Genomic DNA, 24,374 nt, shown 5'->3' with positions numbered 1-24,374 from the left:
CTGCCCACTTTGAAGATTTTTTAAAAATAAAAACCTTGGAAAATGTTTGGGCTGTCTTCGTTCTCTCCCTTTCTAGCCTTGTTCTTTCTCTCCCTCCCATCCCTAGCCTCCTCCTTTCTCTCCCCTCCAAGCCCCAGCCTTGCTCTTTTTCTCCCCACCTCTTCCTCTTGCTGTTTCTCCCCCTCCCATCCTCTAGTCTTGTTCTTTCTGTCCCCTCTACCTCTTTGCCTTGCTGTTTCCCCCTCCCGCCCAGCCTCTAGCCTCGCTCTTCCCCCGCCCCACGTCTTTAGCTCACTTTTGACTAGCCAGGCCCCCCACAGCAGCCATTATGTGACTGGCCACATCCACTGTGGCAGCCATTTTGTGGTGGCACCCACAGAAGATTCTCAAATTCCCAAATCATAGAACTGTAGGGTTGGAAGGGCCCTATAAGACCATCGAGTCCAACCCTCATGTGCCCACGACCAAATGTGCCCACGGGTCCAAAAGGTTGGGGCCCCCTTTTCTAGATCAAGCAAAATGTGTTCCGAATCTGCCCAACAGGAATAGCAAAAGAGCGGTGATCACTTGGGGGGGGGGGATAGAAACACATACATACATACATACGCAATGCTACCTTTCTTACTCATAATGCCAAGACCCAAGCTGCAAGGTTTAAACTAATACTGTTGACCCTTCCAAAGAAGTAGAGACAAGAATGGGTGTCTCTCCGCTGGGTATCCACACTAGTTGGAAGAGGTGGGGGATAAAAAGTTTCATACCCCTTCCAAACCAATTTCTCACACAGCCATGATTCCTGAATACATATGATATAAAAGGGAGGCTTTTGATAAGGGGCTTCTCTATTAACTTTGCTGTGTTAAGTGTTGTTTTGTTTTTTAATCGATTAAAATGATTAGTAAAAAAAAAAACCTGATTTGTTTATTAGAAAAACAAGTGTTTTTATTAAAAGAGCAACGTTCCCACGGGCACTTGGCCTAGCAGCTTGGAAAACGCGACAGCCACCTCCAGGCTCCTGAACAGCACTGTGGCTAGTTACAAAAAGAAGTTGGGAGCAGACAATGTAGGAATGAGAGGCTGAGAATAAAAAATGAAGAGAGACAGAAAGAGGGGAATGGAGCTCTTCAGTGCAAATCGGAGCCTTTCCAGTCCCACAAGTGGATTTCACAGCATTCGAAGCCGCCACGTCCTCGTACCAGGGGGTGTCACCAGACCGCCCCCAAACACTAACTGTGGTTTTTCCTCCAGTGTTTAAAATCCAGGCAAAACACAATAATTTAAAAACACACAAATATTATCCTTTCCATCTCCCAGCACACTTCAAAAACAAAGCGAAAAACACGAGACAAGGAGGTTGGAGGGCGCTCAGGAGCCAGCGAGGTAAATTCCTGGTGGAGGAAACAGAAAAAAGGAGGTAAGATGGGGGCAAAAGACACCATTTTGGGATCTGACGGGGGCTCCCAGAAACTCTCTGTAGTGCACTGGTTTGGGGAAGGTAGCCTCAGACCATGTCCTGGGATTTACGCCATGCAGGATGGGACTCGGAATACCCCACATTGGGGTTTTCCATTTCCCTTTTCAAAAAATAAATACAAACCAAGCATCTATTTTTTATTCGTCCTAATTCAAGTATTTGCAGGCGGCTTTTGAGGTTGTTTTTTAAATCTCCCTCTCAAAGCAGCTTTCAGCTGTTAATATAAAACACAAATCACCATCACCATAATAAATCTGCCAAAGCAAAGTTGAACCATTAATAGTTTTGGGGGAAATACAGAAAACTTGCTAGCAACATATACTAAAATTAGCCATCCCAACCCAGCGCCCTGTAGGTGGGTTGGACTACATGCCCCATCATGCTGGCTGGGGATGATGGAACTTGAAGTCCAACCCACCTGGAGGGTGCCGGGTTGGAGAAGACTGTCCTAAATAAACATGGAGATGCAGGATCAAACCATAACTTCATCTCCTCTAGCCAGAGGCAGAGATTTTAGGCTGCGCCTTTGACGGAGGGAGGGTTTTCTCCCATTTCCTGCTACTAGACCCCTTTTTAGCTGCTGGGAATTGAACCCGGGACCTTCTCCCAGCAAAGCATGGGCTCACCCACTGAGCTATGGTGAATGGGGTAGGGACTTTAATTCCAGATCTACTTTGTACAGGTTTCTATTTGCTTTTTTGGCACATACCTCTTTGGCCTACAGTTACCCAGTCTTAAAAAGGTAATAAGATGGACTTTTCTGGTTCTGATCCAGCTGTACTTTCTTAAAATTTTTCTGAAGGCGTGGTTGAAAGTTACCCAGGATCTCTGTCCCGCTTTCGGGCTGTGCGCGTGCGCATGCATCTGTGTGTGTGTCTGTGTCTCTCTGTCTGTGTCTATCTCTGTGTGTCTGTCTGTGTGTGTATATCTGTGTGTTGCTATCTGTGTGTGCATCTCTCTCTCTTTGTGCATGTTTGTGTCTGTACGTGTGCATCCCACTCTGTGCATCTGTGTCTGTCTCTCTGTGTGTGTCTGTCTACATCTGTCTGTCTCTCTCTCTCTCTCTGAGCCTTGCTACACAAGGCATTTATTGAGCACTTGTGATTCCTTGCTCATGGTAGTTTACAGATGCTTTACATGATGTTGTCATCCTCCAGCGCTTCTCCTGTTCTTTGCAAAAAAACATTTTTTTTCTAACAAGGAAAGTCTTGTATTTCTCTGAATGGCGGCATAAAACTCTGGCGTATTTGTGCAGTTCCACTATACCACAGCACCATCTAGTGGTTGTGTAATGGAACATATAGAAAGGCAGAGAAAGAAAAGAAAAAAAAAAAGAGGAAAAAAAACCCGTGTAAAGGAGCCGAGCTCAATCCCACAAAGAATCCGAAAGCAGAAGCTTTGGTGAAGTGGAGGGTTAAAAGCCTCATGTAGAAACGCCCCCCCACACACACACACACATACACACACTGTGTGTATGTGTCCGTCTGTCTGTCTCTTTTTGTTTTTCTCTGTGGGTGTTTGTCCCTCTCTGTCACTCTGTGTTGATCAAAAGACAAATTCGTAGGACTAGCCGTGGATGGAAGCGGCAAGATGGGCTTTGTGCTATGCCAGGTATCAATCTGGGGAAGAGGGCAGTGTGAGCTCTGTCAAAACAGGTTGGGGGCAGTCAGGTCTAGTGGTTAGAGGGCCATGCAACGAGAATGCATTTCTGCAGCCCTTCCCCATTACCTGTGGCAAACCTTTTCTTCACAAGCGACATCCGGTACGCACTGCCAACCAGCTCCACATCTGCACCGGAGACGGTGCTGCCCTCGCTGGTGAACTGGGCAGTCACTGGGCTGGGCTTGCTGGGGCCGTTCAAGGGCTCCCAGGTGGCCAGGAGGCGGCCAGAACCTGGGTAAGGGAGGAGATGATGCCAAAGAGAGGACTCAGCAAAAGCGGCCACACCCGGTCCAACGCCTGGCCAAAACCAGAGAGCGGTCACCTTCCACCAGTTTCTTGGGGGTAGGGGGGACAGGGAGGAGGCTGACCCCACCCCAGGAAGAACAACTAAAAATCACCCCCATCCAGCCCCCAAGCTCCTGCCCTCACCTCCGTGGCCTTGAGTCCCGGGGATATCTAGTAGCCGCCAAAGCAAACGTTTCTCCTCCAGATTCCTGCAGGGGGAGACAGAGAGCAGGTCATGCGTCGCAGCCTTAGACCGAGTCTGCCCATTGGTCCATTTAGCACAGTACGGCCTACCCTGATTGGCAGTCTGGCTCTCCAGGGTTTCAGGCAGGGGGTCTTTCCAGCAATTGAACCTGGGAGCTTCAGCACACAAGCTGGGGCTTTACCATGATGCTCCAGCCCTACCCCTAAAAATAAAGGTTCCAGTCCTCATGGTTCTAAACAAAAGGCTGATTTAAATAGGAACAGAGGAAGCTGCCACTCCCCAAGTCAGATGGTTGGTTTGTCTAGCTCAGCACAGTCTCTCACTATTGAACCTCTTTCAGCCCGAGGGCAGGATTCTGCTTCAGAGCAGCTTTGGGGGGCTGCATTCCAGGGGTGGGAGGGGCTAAAGGCAAAAGGGCCCCCAAATACTAGCACCTCTTAGTTTAAAGTGCTCACTCAGCTTTTGGGGAGGCATTTCAATCTTTTAGAACTGGGGGGGGGGTGGCACAAAGGCTGGGAAACCACCAAGCAATCAGTGGTCGGAGGGAAAGGGGGCGGGGCTGCCTGCAGAACTCCAAGGGCCGCATGAGACATCGGGAGGGCCGGATTTGATTCCCAGCCCTGGGGTTCTGCCCCCACGTCTTTTGAGGGTCAGGGGCTAACTCAAACCTGGAGCATTTATTTGATGGAGAAACTGGCCCACCAGCAATCGGTGGGTTGAGGTAAGCAAACGCCAGAGGCATGGATGGGGCCTGGGTTCCAGTGTGGGACCGAGGGAGATGGATAAAGCCGACACGATGGACACCTTGCAAGGGCATCATGGTTATGGAGTGCTGACAAGATGAGGATGCATGTCCGTTTCTTAGGCTAATGGCATCTCCTTCCACGCCCTTCCACTGATGGTCAGTCATTACTGGATTAATTACTTCAGCAAACAAACCCAGAAATCAATTATTTGTTTCCTTGGACGTGTCCGTTTGGTAAGCAACAACCCAGGGGGGCGTTGTTAAGTTTTCCCTCCCTCCTCCTCCTGTTGTTGTTGTTGTTGTTGTTGTTGTTGTTATTATTATTATTATTATTATTATTATTATTATTTTACTGTGGCCAGTCACCTTTCACAGCGTATTCCAGCCTACCCCAGCCGGCTGCTCTCCAGATAGGTAGGACTGCAACACCCATCAATGATGGGCAATTTACATCAATCTGTTCTCTTAGGCTGGTTATATTTTTGGTACACTTCATGCTAAAAATATCATGAATGAAGTGGAGGTGGGGAGAAGTTAAAACCGACTGAAGAACCTACTAATGAAACTCAATGGTATGAATGGAACTATGGGAAAGAAGACAGAGCAAGGGGGACATGAACAGGGTCCAGTTATGGTATCCTCCACACTGCCGGGAGATGACAGAGTAAGTGGGACAATTCCACCGGTCCTGCTGAAAACCTAGCTCATTTTTTTCTCTTCCCTTCCCATTCCTTTTTCCTTATGTTGTCCTCAATTTTTAGGAAATAGCTCATTTTGCTTTATTGGATTTGCTGGGAAGACTATTGAAAAAATGCTAATACACCTCTCTTAAAATAATATGTCTTATAATGAAATGCAAATGCCAAAAGTTCAGTGATAAACAATTAAGAGTTTAAAATGTAAATAAGTAAAAAGTATTGTATTAAAGGAAAGACAGTGCAAAGACACAAGCAGGTTCATAATGGATTCTGGGTAACTGACATAAAAAAATAGTGGTCGAGTTGAGCTGTATGGTATCCAAAGAAAATGAGAAAATGGGAAAAAGAGAAAATGATGAGTTAATACCCTCTAGCTTGGGCTGAAAATTTATTGGAGTCTGGGGTATGAGTTTGTAGTATCCCTGGTCAAATGTCCACTTAAAGGTTTCACTCATCAGTTAATGAGCAAAAAATTGTGAAGGGTATACACACCAAAATGCTTGTCATATAGATGTCTAGAAAAATTTATAGACTTGGGTTTAATGAGTAAACTTTGAGGAAGAAATCGCTTTGCCCAAGACATATATCAGTGTGTGTTTAAGTTTTTGTTTGTGTATTTGGATCATGAAAGGTTCTTTTAGACGTCAAGATCGTGAGCTAAGAGTTATGCAGCAGCCATTAGTACTGACATATTGGCAGTATGGTGACATTTTATAAACTGCTTAAACATGGTCTGATTCGGAGGACAGAGAGCTTCTTTGATATCGCAGCCCTTCAGCTGTGATGCTGCCAGACAACTCTATAGAGAAGTCTTGGCAAGCAAAATGAGCACAGCACTCCTCTCTGTTGTAACTGTGAGAAATGCTTAGGAGATACAAGTTTAGCTGCTTTTAAATACGTCTGTACTTGTATCTTAACTGGGAATTTACAGTCAGGGCCAGAAATATTGGAACAAGGATAACTGTTTTGGCAGTTGGCCTCTGCACACCACCACATTGAAGCTGAAAGGAAACACACCCAGATGGGAGCGAAGTCAGGACTTTCAGCTGTAATTCAAGGGGTGTGGCAAAAGTGGGGCACTGACCGTTCAGGAAGGACAGCCAGCGGCACGTACACACCCCCGCCATCGTTGGGGGCTCCTAAGTAATGGAACAAACCAACATCATTTCAAACTTAAGGGTCGCCTTTAATACCTGGATGGAAATCCTTTGCAGTCAATGACTGCCTGAAGTCTGGAACCCATGGACATGACCACGTGCCGCGTTTCCTCCCTCGAGATGCTTTGCCAGGCCCTACTGCAGCTGCCGTCAGCTGCTGCTTGTTTGTGGGTCCTTCTGCCTTCAGAATGTGACTCTACACATGGACATCACCAGATGGTCAATATCGAAATCAGATTGATTACGTCCTTTGCAGCAAAAGATGGAGAAGCTCCATATAGTCAGTAAAAACAAGACCTGGAGCTGACTGTGGCTCAGATCATGAGCTGCTTCTTGCAAAATTCCGGCTTAAATTGAAGAACGTAGGGAAAACCACTAAACCATTCAGGTATGACCTAAATCATATCCCTTATGAATATACAGTGGAGGTGAGGAATAGATTTCAGGGATTAGACCTGATAGACAGAGTGCCTGAGGAACTATGGACGGAGGTCCGTAACATTGTTCAGGAGGCAGCAACGAAATCCATCCCAAAGAAAAAGAAATGCAAGAAAGCCAAGTGGCTGTCTGATGAGGCTTTACAAGTAGCTGAGGAAAGAAGGGAAGCAAAAAGCAAGGGAGAAAGGGGAAGATATATCCAACTGAATGCAGAGTTCCAGAGAATAGCAAGGAGAGACAAGAAGGCCTTCTTAAATGAACAATGCAAACAGAATGGGAAAGACTAGAGATCTCTTCAAGAAAATTGGAGATCTCAAGGGAACATTTTGTGCAAAGACGGGCATGATAAAGGACAAAGAAGGCAGGGACTCACAGAAGCAGATGAGATTAAGAAGAGGTGGAAAGAATACACAGAAGAACTATACAGGAAAGATCTGAATGTCCCTGATAGCCATGATAGTGCGGTCACTGAACTTGAGCCGGACATCCTCGAGAGTGAAGTCAAGTGGGCCTTAGGAAGCATTACTAAGAACAAAGCTAGTGGAGATGACAGTATTCCAGCTGAGCTATTTAAGATCCTAAAAGATGATGCTGTTAAAGTGCTGCATTCAATATGCCAACAAATTTGGAACACTCAGCAATGGCTGCAAGACTGGAAAAGGTCAGTTTACATTCCAATTCCAAAGAAGGGCAACGCCAAAGAGTGTTCAAACTACCACACAATTGCGCTCATTTCACATGCCAGCAAGGTGATGCTCAAAATCCTACAAGCTAGGCTTCAGCAGTATGCGAACCGAGAACTACCGGAAGTACAAGCTGGGTTTCGAAGAGGCAGAGGAACTAGAGATCAAATCGCCAACATTCGCTGCATCATGGAGAAAGCAAGAGAATTCCAGAAAAACGTCTATTTCTGCTTCATTGACTATGCTAAAGCCTTTGATTGTGTGGATCACAACAAACTGTGGCAAATTCTGAAAGTGATGGGAGTACCAGACCACCTGACCTGTCTCCTGAGAAACCTGTACGAGGGTCAAGAAGCAACCGTAAGAACCAGACATGGAACAACCGAGTGGTTCAAAATTGGGAAAGGAGTACGACAAGGCCGCATATTGTCGCCCTGCTTATTTAACTTATATGCAGAGTACATCATGAGAAATGCCGGGCTGGATGAATCAGAGGTCGGAATTAAGACTGCTGGGAGAATTATCAACAACCTCCGATATGCAGCCGATACCACCCTAATGGCAGAAAGTGAAGAGGATCTAAAGAGCCTCTTGTTGAGGGTGAAAGAGGAGAGTGCAAAAGCTGGTTTGAAACTCAACATTAAAAAAACGAAGATCATGGCATCTGGCCCCATCACTTCCTGGCATATGGAAGGGGAAGAAATGGAAGCAGTGACAGATTTTACTTTCTTGGGCGCCAAGATCACCGCAGACGGTGACTGCAGCCATGAAATTAAAGACGCTTGCTCCTTGGGAGGAAAGCTATGGCAAACCTAGACAGCATAGTAAGAAGCAGAGACATCACCTTGCTGACAAAGGTCCGTCTAATCAAAGCTATGGTTTTCCCAGTAGTAACATATGGCTGTGAGAGCTGGACTATAAGGAAGGCTGAGCACTGAAGAATGGATGCTTTCCAACTGTGGTGCTGGAGAAGACTCTTACGAGTCCCCTGGACTGCAAGGAGGTCAAATCAGTCCATCCTAAAGGAAATCAACCCTGAGTGCTCATTGGAAGGACAGAGACTGAAGCTGAAGCTCAAATATTTTGGCCACCTAATGCGAAGAGAAAACTCTCTGGAAAAGACCCTGATGCTGGGAAAGACTGAAGGCAAAAGGAGAAGGGGACGGCAGAGGATGAGATGGCTAGATAGCATCACGGATGCAATGAATATGAACTTGAGCACGCTCCGGGAGAGAGCGCAGGACAGGAAGGCCTGGTGTGCTATGGTCCATGGGGTCATGAAGAGTCGGACACGACTGAACGACTGAACAACAACAACACTGCCTTCAGTCTTGTCTTCAGTAAGTGAGAAGCATGCTCTATTGGGGTGAGATCAGGTGACTGACGTGGCCACTGAAGAACATCCCACTTCTTTGCCTTGAGAAACTCTTGGGTAGCTTTTGCAGTATGTTTCAGGTCATTCTCCATCTGCAATATGAAGTGGCGTCCTATCAGTTTGGCAGCATTTGGCTGAATCTGAGCAGAAAGTATGGCCCTGTACACTTCAGAATTCGTCCTGCTGCTTTGATCAGCAGTCAGGCCATCAAGAGACACCAGTGACGCGGCTCCATTGGCAGCCCTACATGCCCGTGCCATAACACTGCCTCCGCCACGTTTGACAGACGATGTGGCATGCTTTGGATCATGAGCTGTTCCTTTCCTTCTCCATACTTTTCTCTTCCGATCATGCTGGTACAAGTTAATCTTGGTTTCATCAGTCCAAAGACTCTTATTCCAGAACTGGGCAGGCTTTTTTAGGTGTTTGCTGGCAAAGGCTAATCTGGCCTTTCGGTTCTTGAGCGTGACCAGTGGTTTGCACCTTGTTGTGAAGCCTCTGTATTTACATTCATAACGCCGTCTCTTGACGGTAGATGTTGACAATGACATGCCTACCCCTGCAAGAGCGTTCTTGGCCTGGCTAGATGTTGTGAAAGGGTTCCTCTGCACCATGACCAGCATTCTGCGGTCATCCACTTTAGTTGTCTCCCGTGGCCTTCCAGGCCTTTTGCTTTTGCCGAGCTTGCCAGTTCATTCCTTCTTTTTCAGGATGTCCCAAACTGTTGTGTTGGCCAATCCCACTGTTTCTGCTATGTCTCTGATGGGTCTATGTTGTTTCCTCAGCCTCAGGATGGCCTCCTTCACTCGCACGGACACCTCTTTGGACCTCATGTTGGGAGTTCCAGTGAACAGCTACCACATGCAAATGTAACACTCAGAACCACCTCCAGGCCTTTTATCTGCTTGATGGGTCATGGGACACCCAGGAAACAGGCCACACCTGGCCATGCAGCTGCTTGTCAGCCATTCGTTCCATTACTTATGAGCCCCCAACTCTGGGGGAGGGTGTAGGCCACTGGCTGTCCTTCCTGAATGGTCAGTGCCCCACTTTTGTCCAACCCCTTGAATTACAGCTGGGAGTCCTGACTTCGCTCCCATCTGGGTGTGTTTCCTTTCAACCTCAATGTGGTGGTGTACAGAGGCCAACTGCCAAAACAGTTATCCTTGTTCCAATATTTCTGGCCCTGACTGAATATTTGTATCCCTAAAAGAAAGGAATGGAGGCAAAGGTTCCAGTACTATAATTACTGTTAGTACTAAACCTGGATTGCAACTCACCAAAAAATCTGAGGTGTACGGTTTGTTTAGAAGTGTTTTTATCAGCTATAGGGAGGCAGTCAGAGGCTCCCACAGTACTGAACTATAAGCAGAGATCTCAAACAAAATAAAACCATAACAGTGTGTGTGTGGGTGTGTGTGTGTGGTTGGAGTCAGGGTCTCATTTGCTGATTTACTGTACGCCACCCTGGGAGCCCTTTTGGGGCTGAGGAAAAGAATACTTTAAATAAATACACTTGTTCTCAGTCTTTGGGGGTGGGGGGGTGCAAGGTGGGCTGGCACAGAGACTCCAGCTTTCCCCTCCCCTTCGGATCGGGGCCTTACCAACAAGCTTTCGGCTGTGGCTGGACGTTGGTGGCAGGCTCCTTGATCGGCAGAAGGACTTGGACGTTGGTAAGGGCGGCCGCGGAGGCAAGGGCGGCCGCGTTGTAGCTGTAGTCCACACACACCCGGGTGGCATCGGATGCACACTCCCAGCTCACCGACAACTGCAGGGGCGCCCATGCTTGGCCTTGCTTGGAGTACTGAGCGTGGGGGTGGAGGGAGGGAAAGAGGAACCCACAAGAGATGAAGGGTCAGGGGGCGCAAAATATGCAGGGGTGCATGCTTGGCTCTGGGCACCATCACCATCCCAGCATCATTTGTTCAAGGAAGCCGCCAGCCGTCGCAAAAAAAATCATCGTAATCATCTCAAGTGATCTGCAAAATTTGGGGGGAGGATAGAAATAGTAGGACTAACCCAAGGAGCCCCTCTGATCCTGAACATGTAAAGGAGTCCGGATTTCAATAAGGGCTATGTTAAATTTATTTATTTATTTATTTTCTATACCACCCAATAGCCGAAGCTCTCTGGGCAGTTCACAAAAGTTAAATTTTTTTATCATGACCGGCACAGCCAAGATAGTGTAGTGGTTAGAGCAGCTTTCCCCAACCTAAAAGCCTCCAGATGTGCTTGGACTACAAATCCCAGCACCCCTAGCCAGTGTAGTCCAGGCACACCAAAGGGCTGCTGGCTGGGGTTGCTGGGAGATGTAGCCCATCCGGAGACCAACATGTCAAGGAAGTCTGGGTGGAAGCACTGGACAAAAACAGACGTTAGCTCTGGGCTCAAATCCTTCCAGACTCAAATGCTCTGCCTTGGGCCAATCATGTCGGGGTTGGACTCGATGGTCTTATAGGCCCTTCCAACCCTACTATTCTATGATTCTGCACCCAGCTTACCTCTCAGGGTTGGCGCAAGACTAAAAATGTCAGGAAGGGGAGAGAACCCACAGATGGGGCCTCGAAGGAAATAACCGGCTGCGGCAGCAGATCAAACCCAAAGCGTTTTTAATGGATTCGTCTGCTCAGCGCTGCAAGACACTCGACTCCTTCCCTGTCAGCTTGAAAGGGATGTTGGGCCCGGGTTCCCGAACTCAGGAGAAATCCCGACATGCAGCAACCCTCAGCAATAAACTCTAGGCCTCAGCCCTCTGGCCTGCCCACCTCTTCCCCTCCCGTGGTCTCCCACCTGGTATCTGAGCAGGGTCACGTTGTAATACGGGGCAGCCATGGCTCGCTCCGCTTGCTTCTGCAGCTGCGCGGTCAGTGCAGCCATGTTGAGCCAGAAGTCCTTGCTGGTGGGGTCGCTCTGGGACGCGTCACTTGACAGTTTGGGGGTGGGGGGAGAGAGAGAAAGAGGGGAGGTGAAGCCATGAGGCCAGCCCAACTGAGGAGAACTCCCCCCCCCGATTCTTAGGGCTACTGGAACATCTGCAGGTTGCAAACATCTCCTCTCCGGGGTCTTGCCTTGGTCCCACCCACCCCTGCCGTCCATCCCGTACTCTAAATCTGCCTGGCACCTTCATCGTTTTACCACCCAGCATTTTAATTTGTGAGCCACTTTCCCCCACAAAACGGGCCCTAAGTGGCTCACGGCACCCGCCGGAAACACGAAGGTATGCCAATGCGTCCATTGCGACCTGCCGTTGTTCCGACAGAAAGCATCCCAAACTACTCATTTCGCAAACGGTAGCCATTTGTTTTCTTCTCTGTGAGAGTTTGTTTTATTCCGAAATAAAGATAACAAAATAAAGGCAGCAAAAAGGATGTACATAATAATAGATCAAGTCCACTAAAGAAGCAATGGAATTCACTAATTAATATTATTACTCTATAAGCGATAGGCTCATGGAACATCTACAGTAAAATGGCCTAAGGAGGAGGTTAATGCCTAATGAAAGAGAAAAAATACGGTTTGTGCCGCGTACAAAAGGAGCATGCACGAGTGAGTTATTTTGTGTGTTAATCAGAAAAAAATACAGGAAACTGTGATTTAGTGGGAATGCGATCAAACGTTTGAAGACCTTCAACGGAGGAACTAAACAGAGATCCTGGTGCCGTAAGGTCATTTTTAAAGTTAGGGTTCCTTGCTCACTTCCTAACCTTATGACATTTTACATTTGTTGCAAAAGAGGCACTATCAACCCTGAAGACACAATATTAATATATAATTTCAGGATTAAACCCCCCTACTGGTTTAAGACCAGAGTTTCAGGCTATCTCAGGCCAGTTCAAGCGCCACAAAGCCAAGAAATTGGAAGTTACGGCTGGTGATGCCTTAACAGATGTGCCCCGTGATCCCTCATGACGTTGTGCAATGCTGCAAATGGTGCTTCCTCACAGCTCACCCTCCAGGCACCCACACTTTTCCCGGGTCTTTCAGGCCCAAATCCAGATGGGGAGGATGGAGTGCCTGGGACCACCCAGGTTGTGCTGGTCCCCTCCTGCCTTGTGACGCCACTGAGCCTGGCTCCACTGCAAGAGGAATCCCCCATGAGTTGAGCCAGGCCTGTTTGTTGCTCATGTCAGTAGCTGGCCAGATGGATGAAACCGTGTGTGTGTGTGTGTGTGTGTGTGAGTGAGAGAGAGAGCGAGAGCGACAGACACAGACCTTTTCTAGCAGTAAGGCTGGATGCTTCATAAGGCAGCACAGGACCAGGACAACATGGGCCCATCTTTGCTGACAAAGGAAAAGCGTGGGTGCATGGGGGGTAGGGTGTAAGCAAGCACAACTGGCTTTCAACGTAAAAAGGACATGACACACAAGGACAATGGATGAGGAGGGAAGAGGAAAAAACAGTAATAATACCATTATTGGCATCATCTCCCCATTGCAATCTCCTGGAGCCAGGGACCTGTCCTCTTGTACTTTGGCAAGCAGCATTCACACTGACGGTGCAGTAACGGTTTTCAATCCTTCTGTTTGTTTCCAGTAATTCCTCTCCCCAAACACCCGCCCCTTTCCAAGTACCTAAAGAGAAGGTCTGCGTTGGGCAGGAATTGCTCAATGGACGCCGTGTGGAGGAGGCGGAAACTCAAGACGGGAGGTGCCGGGGTGCTGCTGAAGACCCGGATGATCCCCGCCGGGAAAGACACGGTGAGCTCACCGGTGACCTTGACGAGACAGCTGGGAGAGGTGGGGGGGGAGCCAGAGACAATGTCAGTTCTCCCGCACCCCCTCTCCCCTAGCAAGGGACCCCGTCCAAGACCGCCTTGCCATACTGGAGTGCCGCAGCTGGGCACAGCTGCGCCAGGGTACAAGGCAGGCCTCCCAACGGCACAGCGCCTGCTTCGGGAGATGCACGGATGCAGGTCCAATCCCAGGGACCACCGATTCAAAGGACCTCGAGCAGCACAGCCATAAATGTCGGAGGAACTTCGGAAGCTGCCCTCGACTGAGCCAGGCCCTGGGTCCCTCCAGCCCAGGGTTGCCGACACCGACTGGCAGCAGCAGCTCTCCAGGGGTTCGGGCAGGACTCTGTCCTGGCCCTCCCTGGAGATGCTGCTGGGGATCAGATGTGGGACTTTCTGCATGCCAAGTGGGGGCTCTGCCACGGAGCCACGGCCCCTCCCTAAGCACTAACCAGGCCCGACCCTGCTTAACTTCCAAGATCAGACAAGATCTGGTACTGGATTGTAAATCTCTGTGCTGCTGACAGGTTCTATTCGGTTATTATTTTTTCTTGTATACCACAGTTTTAAACTTTCCTACTGTATTTCATTGTGCTGTATTTTATGATTTTAATTGTTGCGAGCTGCCCAGAGAGCTTCGGCTAGTGGACGGTATAGAAATATAATAGATAATGAAATAAATACATTTTAGGGTGGTGTAGCGGTCCTCTCTGCCTGAAACCCTAGAGAGCCAATGCTGCCAGTCAGCGTTGACAGTACTGGGACAGCTGGACCAAGGGTTTGACTCTGTATAAGGCAACTGCCCTGTTCCTATTGAAAGCAGCTCTATATCCAAAACCATGAGGACTGGAACTTTGCTTACTTTTTAAGCGAAGGAGCAGAGAACTTTAAGCAAAGGAGGCAGGTGGAAGGGCCCAGGTTCGATCCCCAGTTTCTCCCGTTAAAAAGTGAGTTGTTGCTGGTCTAATACCAGGCAAGAGCAACAAATGGTCTGGCTCAGGAGAAGGCAGCTTCAGATGGACCGCTAGCCCAGGGCAAGAGCCGGCACCCTTCCACAGCGAACTCCATTGCTGCGTCCTATGCAATGGGACGCTGCGTCCAGTGGCACAACGATGAGTGCCAAGAGCGATGCAAATAAAACCGCAGTGAGGCCCGGCCCCCGCTCCCTGCCAAATTCTGCCCCATGAAATGGTGGGAGCTCAGGAAACCAACAGCGGATCCCACAATCACCCCCTCACCCCTGTATTACCTGTCAGGGTTGTGCCCCTTGAAGTAGGCATGGATGTACTCTGTGAAGGCAGCTGCCACAGGCAAGGCCCCCTGAGAGCCCAGGACCACGGGGGAGGGTCCGCGGGAAATGCCTGGCGAGAGGAGAGAAATGAGAGCCCTCCTCCATCAGGGACCATTGGGAGGATGCGACCTCCCCTCCCAGGAAGAGCATCACGGGAACCATCGGCCAGAGAAGCAGCAGCTGCACGGAGCCTGCTTTGCCCGTCCCTGTCCGAAAGAACACCTAGGAGAACTCTGAAACTCAGAACTGGTGCCTGAGTTTTGCCTTTTTTCCTCCTCCCTCCCCATCCCTTTTTCTTTTGTATCATGTCTGTTAGATTGCAAGCCTTAGGGCAGGGACTGTCTTATCGTTAATCTTTGTAGGCCGCTCCGGGAGCCTTCATTGGGCTGAAGAATGAGGAAAAAACGCTGTCAGTAACAATAATAAAAAGCAGCCTAAAATGACACGTACAGGCTGCAGTTTGCACGGCCGCAAAGACTTCATACGATCATTCGTAAAAGGGCTTGGCTGAAACACAGGAAAGGTCTGTTTGGGGATGCTAACTGAACGCACGGGTGGTGGTAGTGCCTTTGTCAAAATTATTATTATTACGAATAATAATGACAACGACAAAAACAGAGAAGACAAAGAAGAACAAGAATGGAGGCTTGTCTTCTGTATGGTGACATACGGCCTTAGTGTATTTGAAATAAAAATGCTACAAGAGTGGGGTGACAGTGCAGCGCTGGCTTCTTGGACCAGCTCCCTCCTCCCTTGCCTCCCACACACCACTCCCCACAACCAAACATGGGCCCCAAACCTCTGTGAGACATACTTGCACGTGCTCCCCTTCCTTGCTGGCTACGTACCAAGTCCTGGCAGCGTGGCCATGAAGAAGGTGCGTTCTGTCAGGCCAGCCGAGCTCTGGGAGGTCGACAGAGCCCAGAGTGGGGAGGGGCTCAGGGAACGAGGCTGCGGAGACAGGACAAGGCAGGCCTGAGTTGCATGGAGGGTCCGGAGCGCCCCTGACCACCCGCTGACCACCCACCCACCACCCACCCTTGACCACAAAAAAGAGAGTTTGCGCTTTTCGGTTGTGGCAGAAGCATCAGCTGGCATTCCATGTCTGTCCAGCCCTATCATAATGGGTTCCCAGCCAAGGCATCACTGGTTCTGCCATGAGCAATGGTCCTTGGAGAATCCCCACCTTCATTTTTTTAAAAACAGGAACACAGAAGGGAAAAACACGCTTCTAGTCCTCATGGCTGCAAAGAACTTTTCAGAAACAGACAGACGACGCCCAGTGAGGCTCACCGTGACTTGCCGTCGTCACTGGGATCGGGCCTCGGCGCTGCACAAGTCACCTTGTGTCCTTTACCCCAAAACGAGGCCAAGAACCAGGGCTAAAGCAACTAGCCACGTTTCGATCCAATAGAGAGGTGCCCTGATTTATATGTGTATAGAGTTTTAATCGAAGTGATTATACAAACAGCCACTTCAGAAGGCCGCTGTCTCCTGCGTGTGCAAGACGGGGGGGGGGGTATTCATTTATTATATTTTTAATCCACTCAGGCACTGGCTCCAACAGACGTGTGCATCATCTCAAAGGAGAGCATGTCCTACACAAAACGCAGGAAGATTTCATCCATGTGGGTTTCTTTGATCACTTAGCAGTGCTGCTAAGCCCTGACTTCACAACCCTCTATCTACATTGTTCTCCCCACCTAAAAAAAAACACACCCACACCCACAATTCATCCAACCCCAGTTCACTCAGTGGTGGGAATGTCAGTTGCTGCGAAATCCAGTTATTTTTTTACTCGACAGAGTTCTGCAGCATCTATGGCTCGATTTGTGTTTGCTAGCCAAGCTGTGGGCTTTTTCCCAAACTCCAGGAATCTTTTTTCTCCATTTTCCCCTCAGGTTCTGCAATTTGCGCAAATTTCTGGGAATTTGCACAGACTGTGGCCGAATTTGCGCAAATTGCACAGAACTGGGTGCAAATCGTGGAACCTGCAGGAAAAATGTGCGAAATGTCCAGAACAACCATGAATTGACCCAGCTCGCTGCAGATTGAGTTGGGCACTGCAGCAGGAACCGAAATGAAGTCTAGGGGACGAACCAATGAAAACTCATTGAACTCCACCCCCAAAATGGATGTCTCCAACATCCCCACTAGACGGGCATGCTTTCCTTGCTCAGTGGTGGCCCCCATGGCTAAGACATTGTGACTCACCGTCTCGCTGCCAACACAGCTGGCTGAAATGGCTAAGGGCCTTTTTGCACGACATCGCCGGGGCGGAGCCACCATGGGGGTCAAACCGGAGGTAGCAGACGGAGGAAGAGGAACTACAAATGAAATTAAAGAAGGGGAACATTGGAACGGCAAGATCCAGGAAGGGCATGAGAGGCGACAAAGAATGAATACAAATGTCATTTAAATCAGCTCTTTTCTCCAGAACCATTGGGACTAGAATCTTACTTTATCTTTAGTAGAAGAACCAAAGCCCAGATGAAGAGCAGAAGGCCCCAGATTTAATTCCTGGCATCTCTGTGTAGGGCTGGGAAAGGCTGCCAAGTCTGAAACTTCGGAGAGCCCTCAGCCCAGGAACCAGTTGGAGGGCCGAGAGAAAGGCAGGGAGGGGGTCAAACTCTCATTCATTGCCAATTTATGGCTGCTTTAAACAGCTGCTAGACATGTAGGTGAAAAGAAAGTCCGATGCTGTAAAGAACAATATTGTTTAGGAACCTGGAATGTAAGATCAATGAATCAAGGTAAGCTGGAGGTGGTCAAACATGAGATGGCAAGATTGAGCATCGACATCTTGGGAATCAGCGAACTAAAATGGACAAGCATGGGCGAATTTAATTCAGGTGACCATTATATCTACTACTGTGGGCAAGAATCCCTTAGAAGAAATGGAGTGGCACTCATAGTCAACAAAAGGGTGGGAAAAGCAGTACTGGGGTAAAATCTTAAAAACGATAGAATGATCTCAGTATGAATCCAAGGCAAACCATTCAACAACACAGTAATTCAAGTCTATGCCCCAACCACTGAGGCCGAAGAAGCTGAGGTTGATCGGTTCTATGAAGACCTACAACACCTTCTAGAACTAACACCAAAAAAAGATGTCCTCTTCATCATAGGGGATTGGAATGCTAAAGTAGGAAGTCAAGAAATCACCGGGATAACAGGCAAGCATGGCCTTGGTGTACAAAATGAAGCAGGACAAAGGCTAATAGAGTTTTGCCAAGAGAACACGCTGATCATAGCAAACACGCTCTTCCAACAGCACAAGAGGCAACTCTACACAGGGACATCACCAGATGGTCAATAATGAAATCAGACTGATTATGATCTTTGCAGCCAAAGATGGAGAAGCTCTATACAGTCAGTAAAAACAAGACCTGGAGCTGACTGTGGCTCAGATCATGAGCTTCTTATTTCAAAATTTCGGCTTAAATTGAAGAACGTAGGGAAAACCACTAAACCATTCAGGTATGACCTAGAATCACAGAGTCACAGAATCGTAGGGTTGGAAGGGGCCTACAAGGCCATCGAGTCCAACCCCCTGCTCAGTGCAGGAATCCAAGTCAGAGCATCCCTGACAGATGGCTGTCCAGCCTCGTCTTGAATGCCTCCAGTGTGGGACAGCCCACCACCTCCCTAGGTAATTGGTTCCACTGTCATATTGCACTAACAGTCAGGAAGTTTTTCCTGATGTTCAGCAAGAATCTGGCTTCCTGTCACTTGAGCCCATTATTCCGTGTCCTGCACTCTGGGATGATCAAGAAGAGATCCTGGCCTTCCTCTCTGGGACAACCTTTCAAAATATGACCTAAATCATATCCCTTATGAATATACAGTGGAGGTGAGGAATAGATTTCAGGGATTAGACCTGGTAGACAAAGTGCCTGAGGAACTATGGACGGAGGTCTGTAACATTGTTCAGGAGGCAGCAACTAGAGAATGAAGTCAAGTGGGCCTTAGGAAGCATTACTAACAACAAAGCTAGCGGAGATGACAGTATTCCAACTGAGCTATTTAAGATCCTAAAAGATGATGCTGTTAAAATATACCAACAAATTTGGAACACTCAACAGTGGCCACAAGACTGGAAAAGGTCAGTTTACATTCCAATTCCAATGAAGGGCAGTGCCAAAGAGTGTTCAAACTACCGTACAATTGCGCTCATTTCACATGCCAGCAAGGTGATGCTCAAAATCCTACAAGCTAGGCTTCAGCAGCATGTGAACCGAGAACTACCGGAAGTACAAGCTGGGTTTGCTGAGGCAGAGGAACTAGAGATCAAATCGCCAACATTCGCTGCATCACGGAGAAAGCAAGAGAATTCCCGAAAAACGTCTATTTCTGCTTCATTGACTACGCTAAAGCCTTTGATTGTGTGGATCACAACAAACTCTGGCAAATCCTTAAAGAGATGGGAGTACCAGACCACCTCACCTGTCTCCTGAGAAACCTGTACAAAGGTCAAGAAGCAACAGTAAGAACCAGACATGGAACAACCGAGTGGTTCAAAATTGGGAAAGGAGTACGACAAGGCTGCATACTGTCACCCTGCTTATTTAACTTATATGCAGAGTACATCATGAGAAACGCCAGGTTGGATGAATCACAGGTCGGAATTAAGATTGCTGGGAGAATTATCAACAACCTCCGATATGCAGACGATACCACCCTAATGGCAGAAAGCGAAGAGGATCTAAACAGCCTCTTGTTGAGGGTGAAAGAGGAAAGTGCAAAAGCTGGTTTGAAACTCAACATTAAAAAAACTAAGATCATGGCATCTGGCCCCATCACTTCCTGGCATATGGAAGGGGAAGAAATGGAAGCAGTGACAGATTTTACTTTCTTGGGCTCCAAGATCACCGCAGACGGTCACTGTAGCCATGAAATTACAAGACGCTTGCTCCTTGGGAGGAAAGCTATGGCACACCCAGACAGCATAGTAAGAAGCAGAGACATCACCTTGCCGACAAAGGTCCGTCTAATCAAAGCTATGGTTTTCCCAGTAGCAACATATGGCTGTGAGAGCTGGACTATAAGGAAGGCTGAGCACCGAAGAATTGATGCTTTCGAACTGTGGTGCTGGAGAAGGCTCTTCCGAGTCCGCTGGACTGCAAGGAGGTCAAATCAGTCAATCCTAAAGGAAATCAACCCTGAGTGCTCACTGGAAGGACAGAGACTGAAGCTGAAGCTCAAATATTTTGGCCATCAAATGCAAAGAGAAAACTCTCTGGAAAAGACCCTGATGCTGGGAAAGACTGAAGGCAAAAGAAGAAGGGGACGGCAGAGGATGAGATGGCTAGATAGCATCACCGATGCAATGAATATGAACTTGAGCACACTCTGGGACAGAGCGGAAGACAGGATGGCCTGGCGTGCTGTCGTCCATGGGGTCACGAAGGGTCGGACACGACTGAACGACTGAACAATAACAAGACATGTAGGAATTAAGATTCCCCCCCCCCCCATCATGGAAACAAAGGAGCTAATTTTTTTAAGGGGGAATGACAGAAAAAACTTCAACTTCTAAATTATTGCAAATTAACAGTGCAATTAAACAGTACAGGAGCAGGGCTGGTCCTAGGGCATTGGCAATGGTACAGCCAAACGAAGGAAAAGATGTTTGCTCCAGCACCTCACAATTAAAATGAAGACAGGGTGGTTGCTGTGGTTTGGGGGCGTGGGAGGGGGACCGCAAGGCCATTGGAGCTATCTTTTTCTCCCCCTCCACACTCATACACATGCTTCCTCCTCCCCGCCACATGGGTCATTTTGAAGCTGATACATAGGCGATTCGATGCACATGACACAGCACTCCAAAACAAAACGAACGCCCAACGAGAGTGAGAGTGTATCCAGTTTATAAATGTATAGATTTTTTAAAAAATCATAAACAGATTTTAAAAATGGGGAACGTTTCCATGTAAAATGCCAGCTTCAGTCACAAATTAGGGTATGCTACAATACTCTTGCCAGATACTCTTGTTTCTGACAGAAGCTGGCATTTGACGCCGAAATGTTTCACATTTTAAAAATCTGTTTATAATTTTTATAAATCGAGAAATTTATAAACTGGATGTGCTCTCGTTGCGAGTTTGGTTCATTCTGAGTGTTGAACCAAATCATTAACTATATTTTTTTAAAGTCCCCACTTTGACTCACCTGGCTCGGAAGAAAGATCTGGGACAGAGGGTGTCCCGCTCTCCAGGTCTCTGCCCCGTGGGGCCCAGGGGGACGGGCTGGTGGAGTCACCACTGCTAGGGGGTGCCGGGGAAGAGGAGGAAGAGGAAGCTGAGTTGGATGAGAGGCAGCTGTCTCGTTCTCCGGCCCGGGGCGGGCAGTCTGAAGGTGGCCAGCCACGCCGGTGGTTCGCCACGCCCTCCAGGGAGAAGGGGTCAGGCGATGGCACTTCACAGCGGCCTGCAGCGTTGCTGTGAGTGGGCGCTGGCCAGGCAGGCCCAGAGTCAGGCCAGTCCAGCTCAGCTGCAAAACAGGGGAGCTCTCGGGAAGCCGGCTGAGGCAGCCAGGGGCTTGGGCCATTGTCGGCTAGCAGGCCTCCACGGTGGCCACGAGATCCAATGGAGCTCTTGGGAGGCTTTTTGCTGCCCAGGGGGCTCTGAGGGGTGCCAGGCCGTGGGCTCCACAGGCGGGAATCCGGGGAGGGCCCGGTGGCCCGGTGCGACGGCGAGTCCAGGCCGGAGTCTTCCACATTCTCAGGGGAGGAAGAGGAGAATGGGGAGGGGCTGGATGCCAAGAGGTATGACCGGGGGGCTGCGGAGAGACCAAAGAAGGGAGTAGGGGAGGGAGAGTTTAATACAGAGCAGTGTAGCCATCTTCTTCCCCCACCACCATACGCACACTCAGCAATGCAGAAACAGAGCCTTCAAATGTTTGGGACTACAATTCCCATTAGCCCCACCCCTTGGCCATGCTGGCTGGGGCTGCTGGGAGTTGCAGTCTGTGAAGGGAAGGAGGATCCCAGCTGCCGGGACCAGCCCCAACCTTCCTGTGAGGGAGGACCCCTCAAGACCCGATCCCAGGACCCCTTCGCCAAAACAGGACTGGCCAAACCCGGCCTTCCAGTCCCCCAAAATACCCAGTAGCCACCCTCCTTAGCCAAGAGGCTCTGAAATTAGCACTGAGGTTATGCAGAGAGACCACACCAACTAAAGGCTGGATAAAGGATCACTGCCTTGTTGTGGCAAAGGGGCTTGCACAACTCAGCAAAGCCATAAGCTATGCCGTGCAGGGCCATGCAAGACAGACATCTCATGGAAGAGAGTTCTGACAAAATGTGGTCCACTGGAGAAGGAAATGGCAACCCACTCCAGTATTCCTGCCAAGAAAACCCCATGGAACGTATCACAAGGCTAAAAGATATGACGCCAGAAGATGAACCCCTCAGGTCGGAAAGTGTCCAATATACTACTGGGGAAGAGCAGAGGGTATTTCCAAGCAGCGCCAGAAAGAGTGAAGCAGCTGGGCCAAAGCCGGAAGGACACTCAGCTGTGGATGTGTCTGGTGGTGAAAAGAAAATCCGACGTTGTAAAGAACAAAATTGTTTAGGAACCTGGAATGTCAGATCAATGAATCAAGGTAAGCTGGAGGTGGTCAAACATGAGATGGCAAGATTGAACATCGACATCTTGGGAGTCAGCGAACTAAAATGGACAGGCATGGGCGAATTTAATTCAGGTGACCATCATATCTACTACTGTGGGCAAGAATCCCTTAGAAAAATGGAGTAGCACTCATAGTCAACAAAAGGGTGGGAAAAGCAGTACTGGGGCACAATCTCAAAAACGACAGAATGATCTCAGTATGAATCCAAGGCAACCCATTCAACATCACAGTAATTCAAGTCTATGCCCCAACCACTGACGCCGAAGAAGCTGAGGTTGGTCGGTTCTATGAAGACCTACAACACCTTCTAGAACTAACACCAAAAAAAAGATGTCCCCTTCATCATAGGGGATTGGAATGCTAAAGTAGGAAGTCAAGAAATCACCGGGATAACAGGCAAGCATGGCCTTGGTGTAAAAAATGAAGCAGGACAAAGGCTAATAAGAGTTTTGCCAAGAGAACACGCTGATCATAGCAAACACACTTTTCCAACAGCACAAGAGGCGACTCTACACATGGACATCACCAGATGGTCAATACTGAAATCAGATTGACTATGTCCTTTGCAGCCAAAGATGGAGAAGCTCTATACAGTGAGTAAAAACAAGACCTGGAGCTGACTGTGGCTCAGATCATGAGCTTCTTGTTGCAGAATTTCGGCTTAAATTGAAGAACGTAGGGAAAACCACTAAACCATTCAGGTATGACCTAAATCATATCCCTTATGAATATACAGGGGAGGTGAGGAATAGATTTAAGGGATTAGACCTGAAAGACAGAGTGCCTGAGGAACTATGGACGGAGGTCTGTAACATTGTTCAGGAGGCAGCAACTCAATCCATCCCAAAGAAAAAGAAATGCAAGAAAGCAAAGTGGCTGTCTGATGAGGCTTTACAAGTAGCTGAGAAAAGAAGGGAAGCAAAAAGCAAGGGAGAAAGGGGAAGATATATCCAACTGAATGCAGAGTTCCAGAGAATAGCAAGGAGAGACAAGAAGGCCTTCTTAAATGAAGAATGCAAAGAAATCAAGGAAAACAACAGAATAGGAAAGACTAGAGATCTTTTCAAGAAAATCGGAGATCTCAAGGGAACATTTTGTGCAAAGACAGGCATGATAAAGGACAAAGAAGGCAGGGACCAAACAGAAGCAGATGAGATTAAGAAGAGGTGGAAAGAATACACAGAAGAACTATACAGGAAAGATCTGAATGTCCGTGATAGCCATGATAGTGCGGTCACTGAACTTGAGCCGGACATCCTCGACAGTGAAGTCAAGCGGGCCTTAGGAAGCATTACTAACAACAAAGGTAGCGGAGATGACAGTATTCCAGCTGAGCTATTTAAAATCCTAAAAGATGATGATGTTAAAGTGCTGCACTCAATATGCCAACAAATTTGGAACACTCAACAGTGGCCACAAGACTGGAAAAGGTCAGTTTACATTCCAGTTCCAAAGAAGGGCAATGCCAAAGAGTGCTCAAACTACCATACGATTGCACTCATTTCACATGCCAGCAAGGTTATGCTCCAAATCCTACAAGCTAGGCTTCAGCAGCATGTGAACTGAGAACTACCGGAAGTACAAGCGGGGTTTCGAAGAGGCAGAGGAACAAGAGATCAAATCGCCAACATTCACTGGATCACGGAGAAAGCAGGAGAATTCCAGAAAAACGTCTATTTCTGCTTCATTGACTACGCTAAAGCCTTTGATTGTGTGGATCACAACAAACTCTGGCAATTCTTAAAGAGATGGGAATACCAGAACACCTTACCTAGCCTGTATGAGGGTCAAGAAGCAACCGTAAGAACCAGACATGGAACAACCGACTGGTTCAAAATTGGGAAAGGAGTATGACAAGGCTGCATATTGTCACCCTGCTTATTTAACTTATATGCAGAGTACATCATGAGAAACGCCGGGTTCGATGAATCACAGGTCGGAATTAAGATTGCCGAGAGAATTAACAACAACCTCAGATGTGCAGACGATACCACCC

General features: G+C 48.3%; 1 protein-coding gene across 7 annotated transcripts in view; it reads right to left on the bottom strand.

Moving 5' to 3' along the window:
- Window positions 1-916: 916 nt before the first annotated feature.
- Window positions 917-24,374, bottom strand: part of LOC146333910 (F-BAR domain only protein 1-like) — a 66,928-nt gene continuing 43,470 nt past the window's right edge. For 5 of the 7 annotated variants that reach the window (XM_084824942.1, XM_084824943.1, XM_084824944.1 and 2 more), the window contains 9 exons: window positions 20,918-21,526; window positions 16,961-17,073; window positions 15,595-15,697; window positions 14,705-14,816; window positions 13,295-13,450; window positions 11,513-11,645; window positions 10,327-10,526; window positions 3,566-3,630; window positions 917-3,367 (listed from right to left, as the gene is read on the bottom strand). In XM_084824942.1, the coding sequence (XP_084681068.1) occupies window positions 3,147-3,367; window positions 3,566-3,630; window positions 10,327-10,526; window positions 11,513-11,645; window positions 13,295-13,450; window positions 14,705-14,816; window positions 15,595-15,697; window positions 16,961-17,073; window positions 20,918-21,526 (1,712 nt within the window). In that variant the 3' untranslated portion in view covers window positions 917-3,146. Of the gene's footprint in view, window positions 3,368-3,565; window positions 3,631-10,326; window positions 10,702-11,512; window positions 11,646-13,294; window positions 13,451-14,704; window positions 14,817-15,594; window positions 15,698-16,960; window positions 17,074-20,917; window positions 21,527-24,374 lie in introns of those variants that run through there. The other 2 variants (XM_084824941.1, XM_084824948.1) reach the window with 2 other exon arrangements.

The sequence above is a fragment of the Heloderma suspectum genome, chromosome W (assembly GCF_057233095.1).
Source record: "Heloderma suspectum isolate Gila_16-S chromosome W, 16-S_ref, whole genome shotgun sequence".
Taxonomy (NCBI): Eukaryota; Metazoa; Chordata; class Lepidosauria; order Squamata; family Helodermatidae; genus Heloderma; species Heloderma suspectum.
The sequence above is the reverse complement of the archived record's forward strand: the minus strand, read 5'-3'. Positions and strand labels throughout refer to the sequence as shown.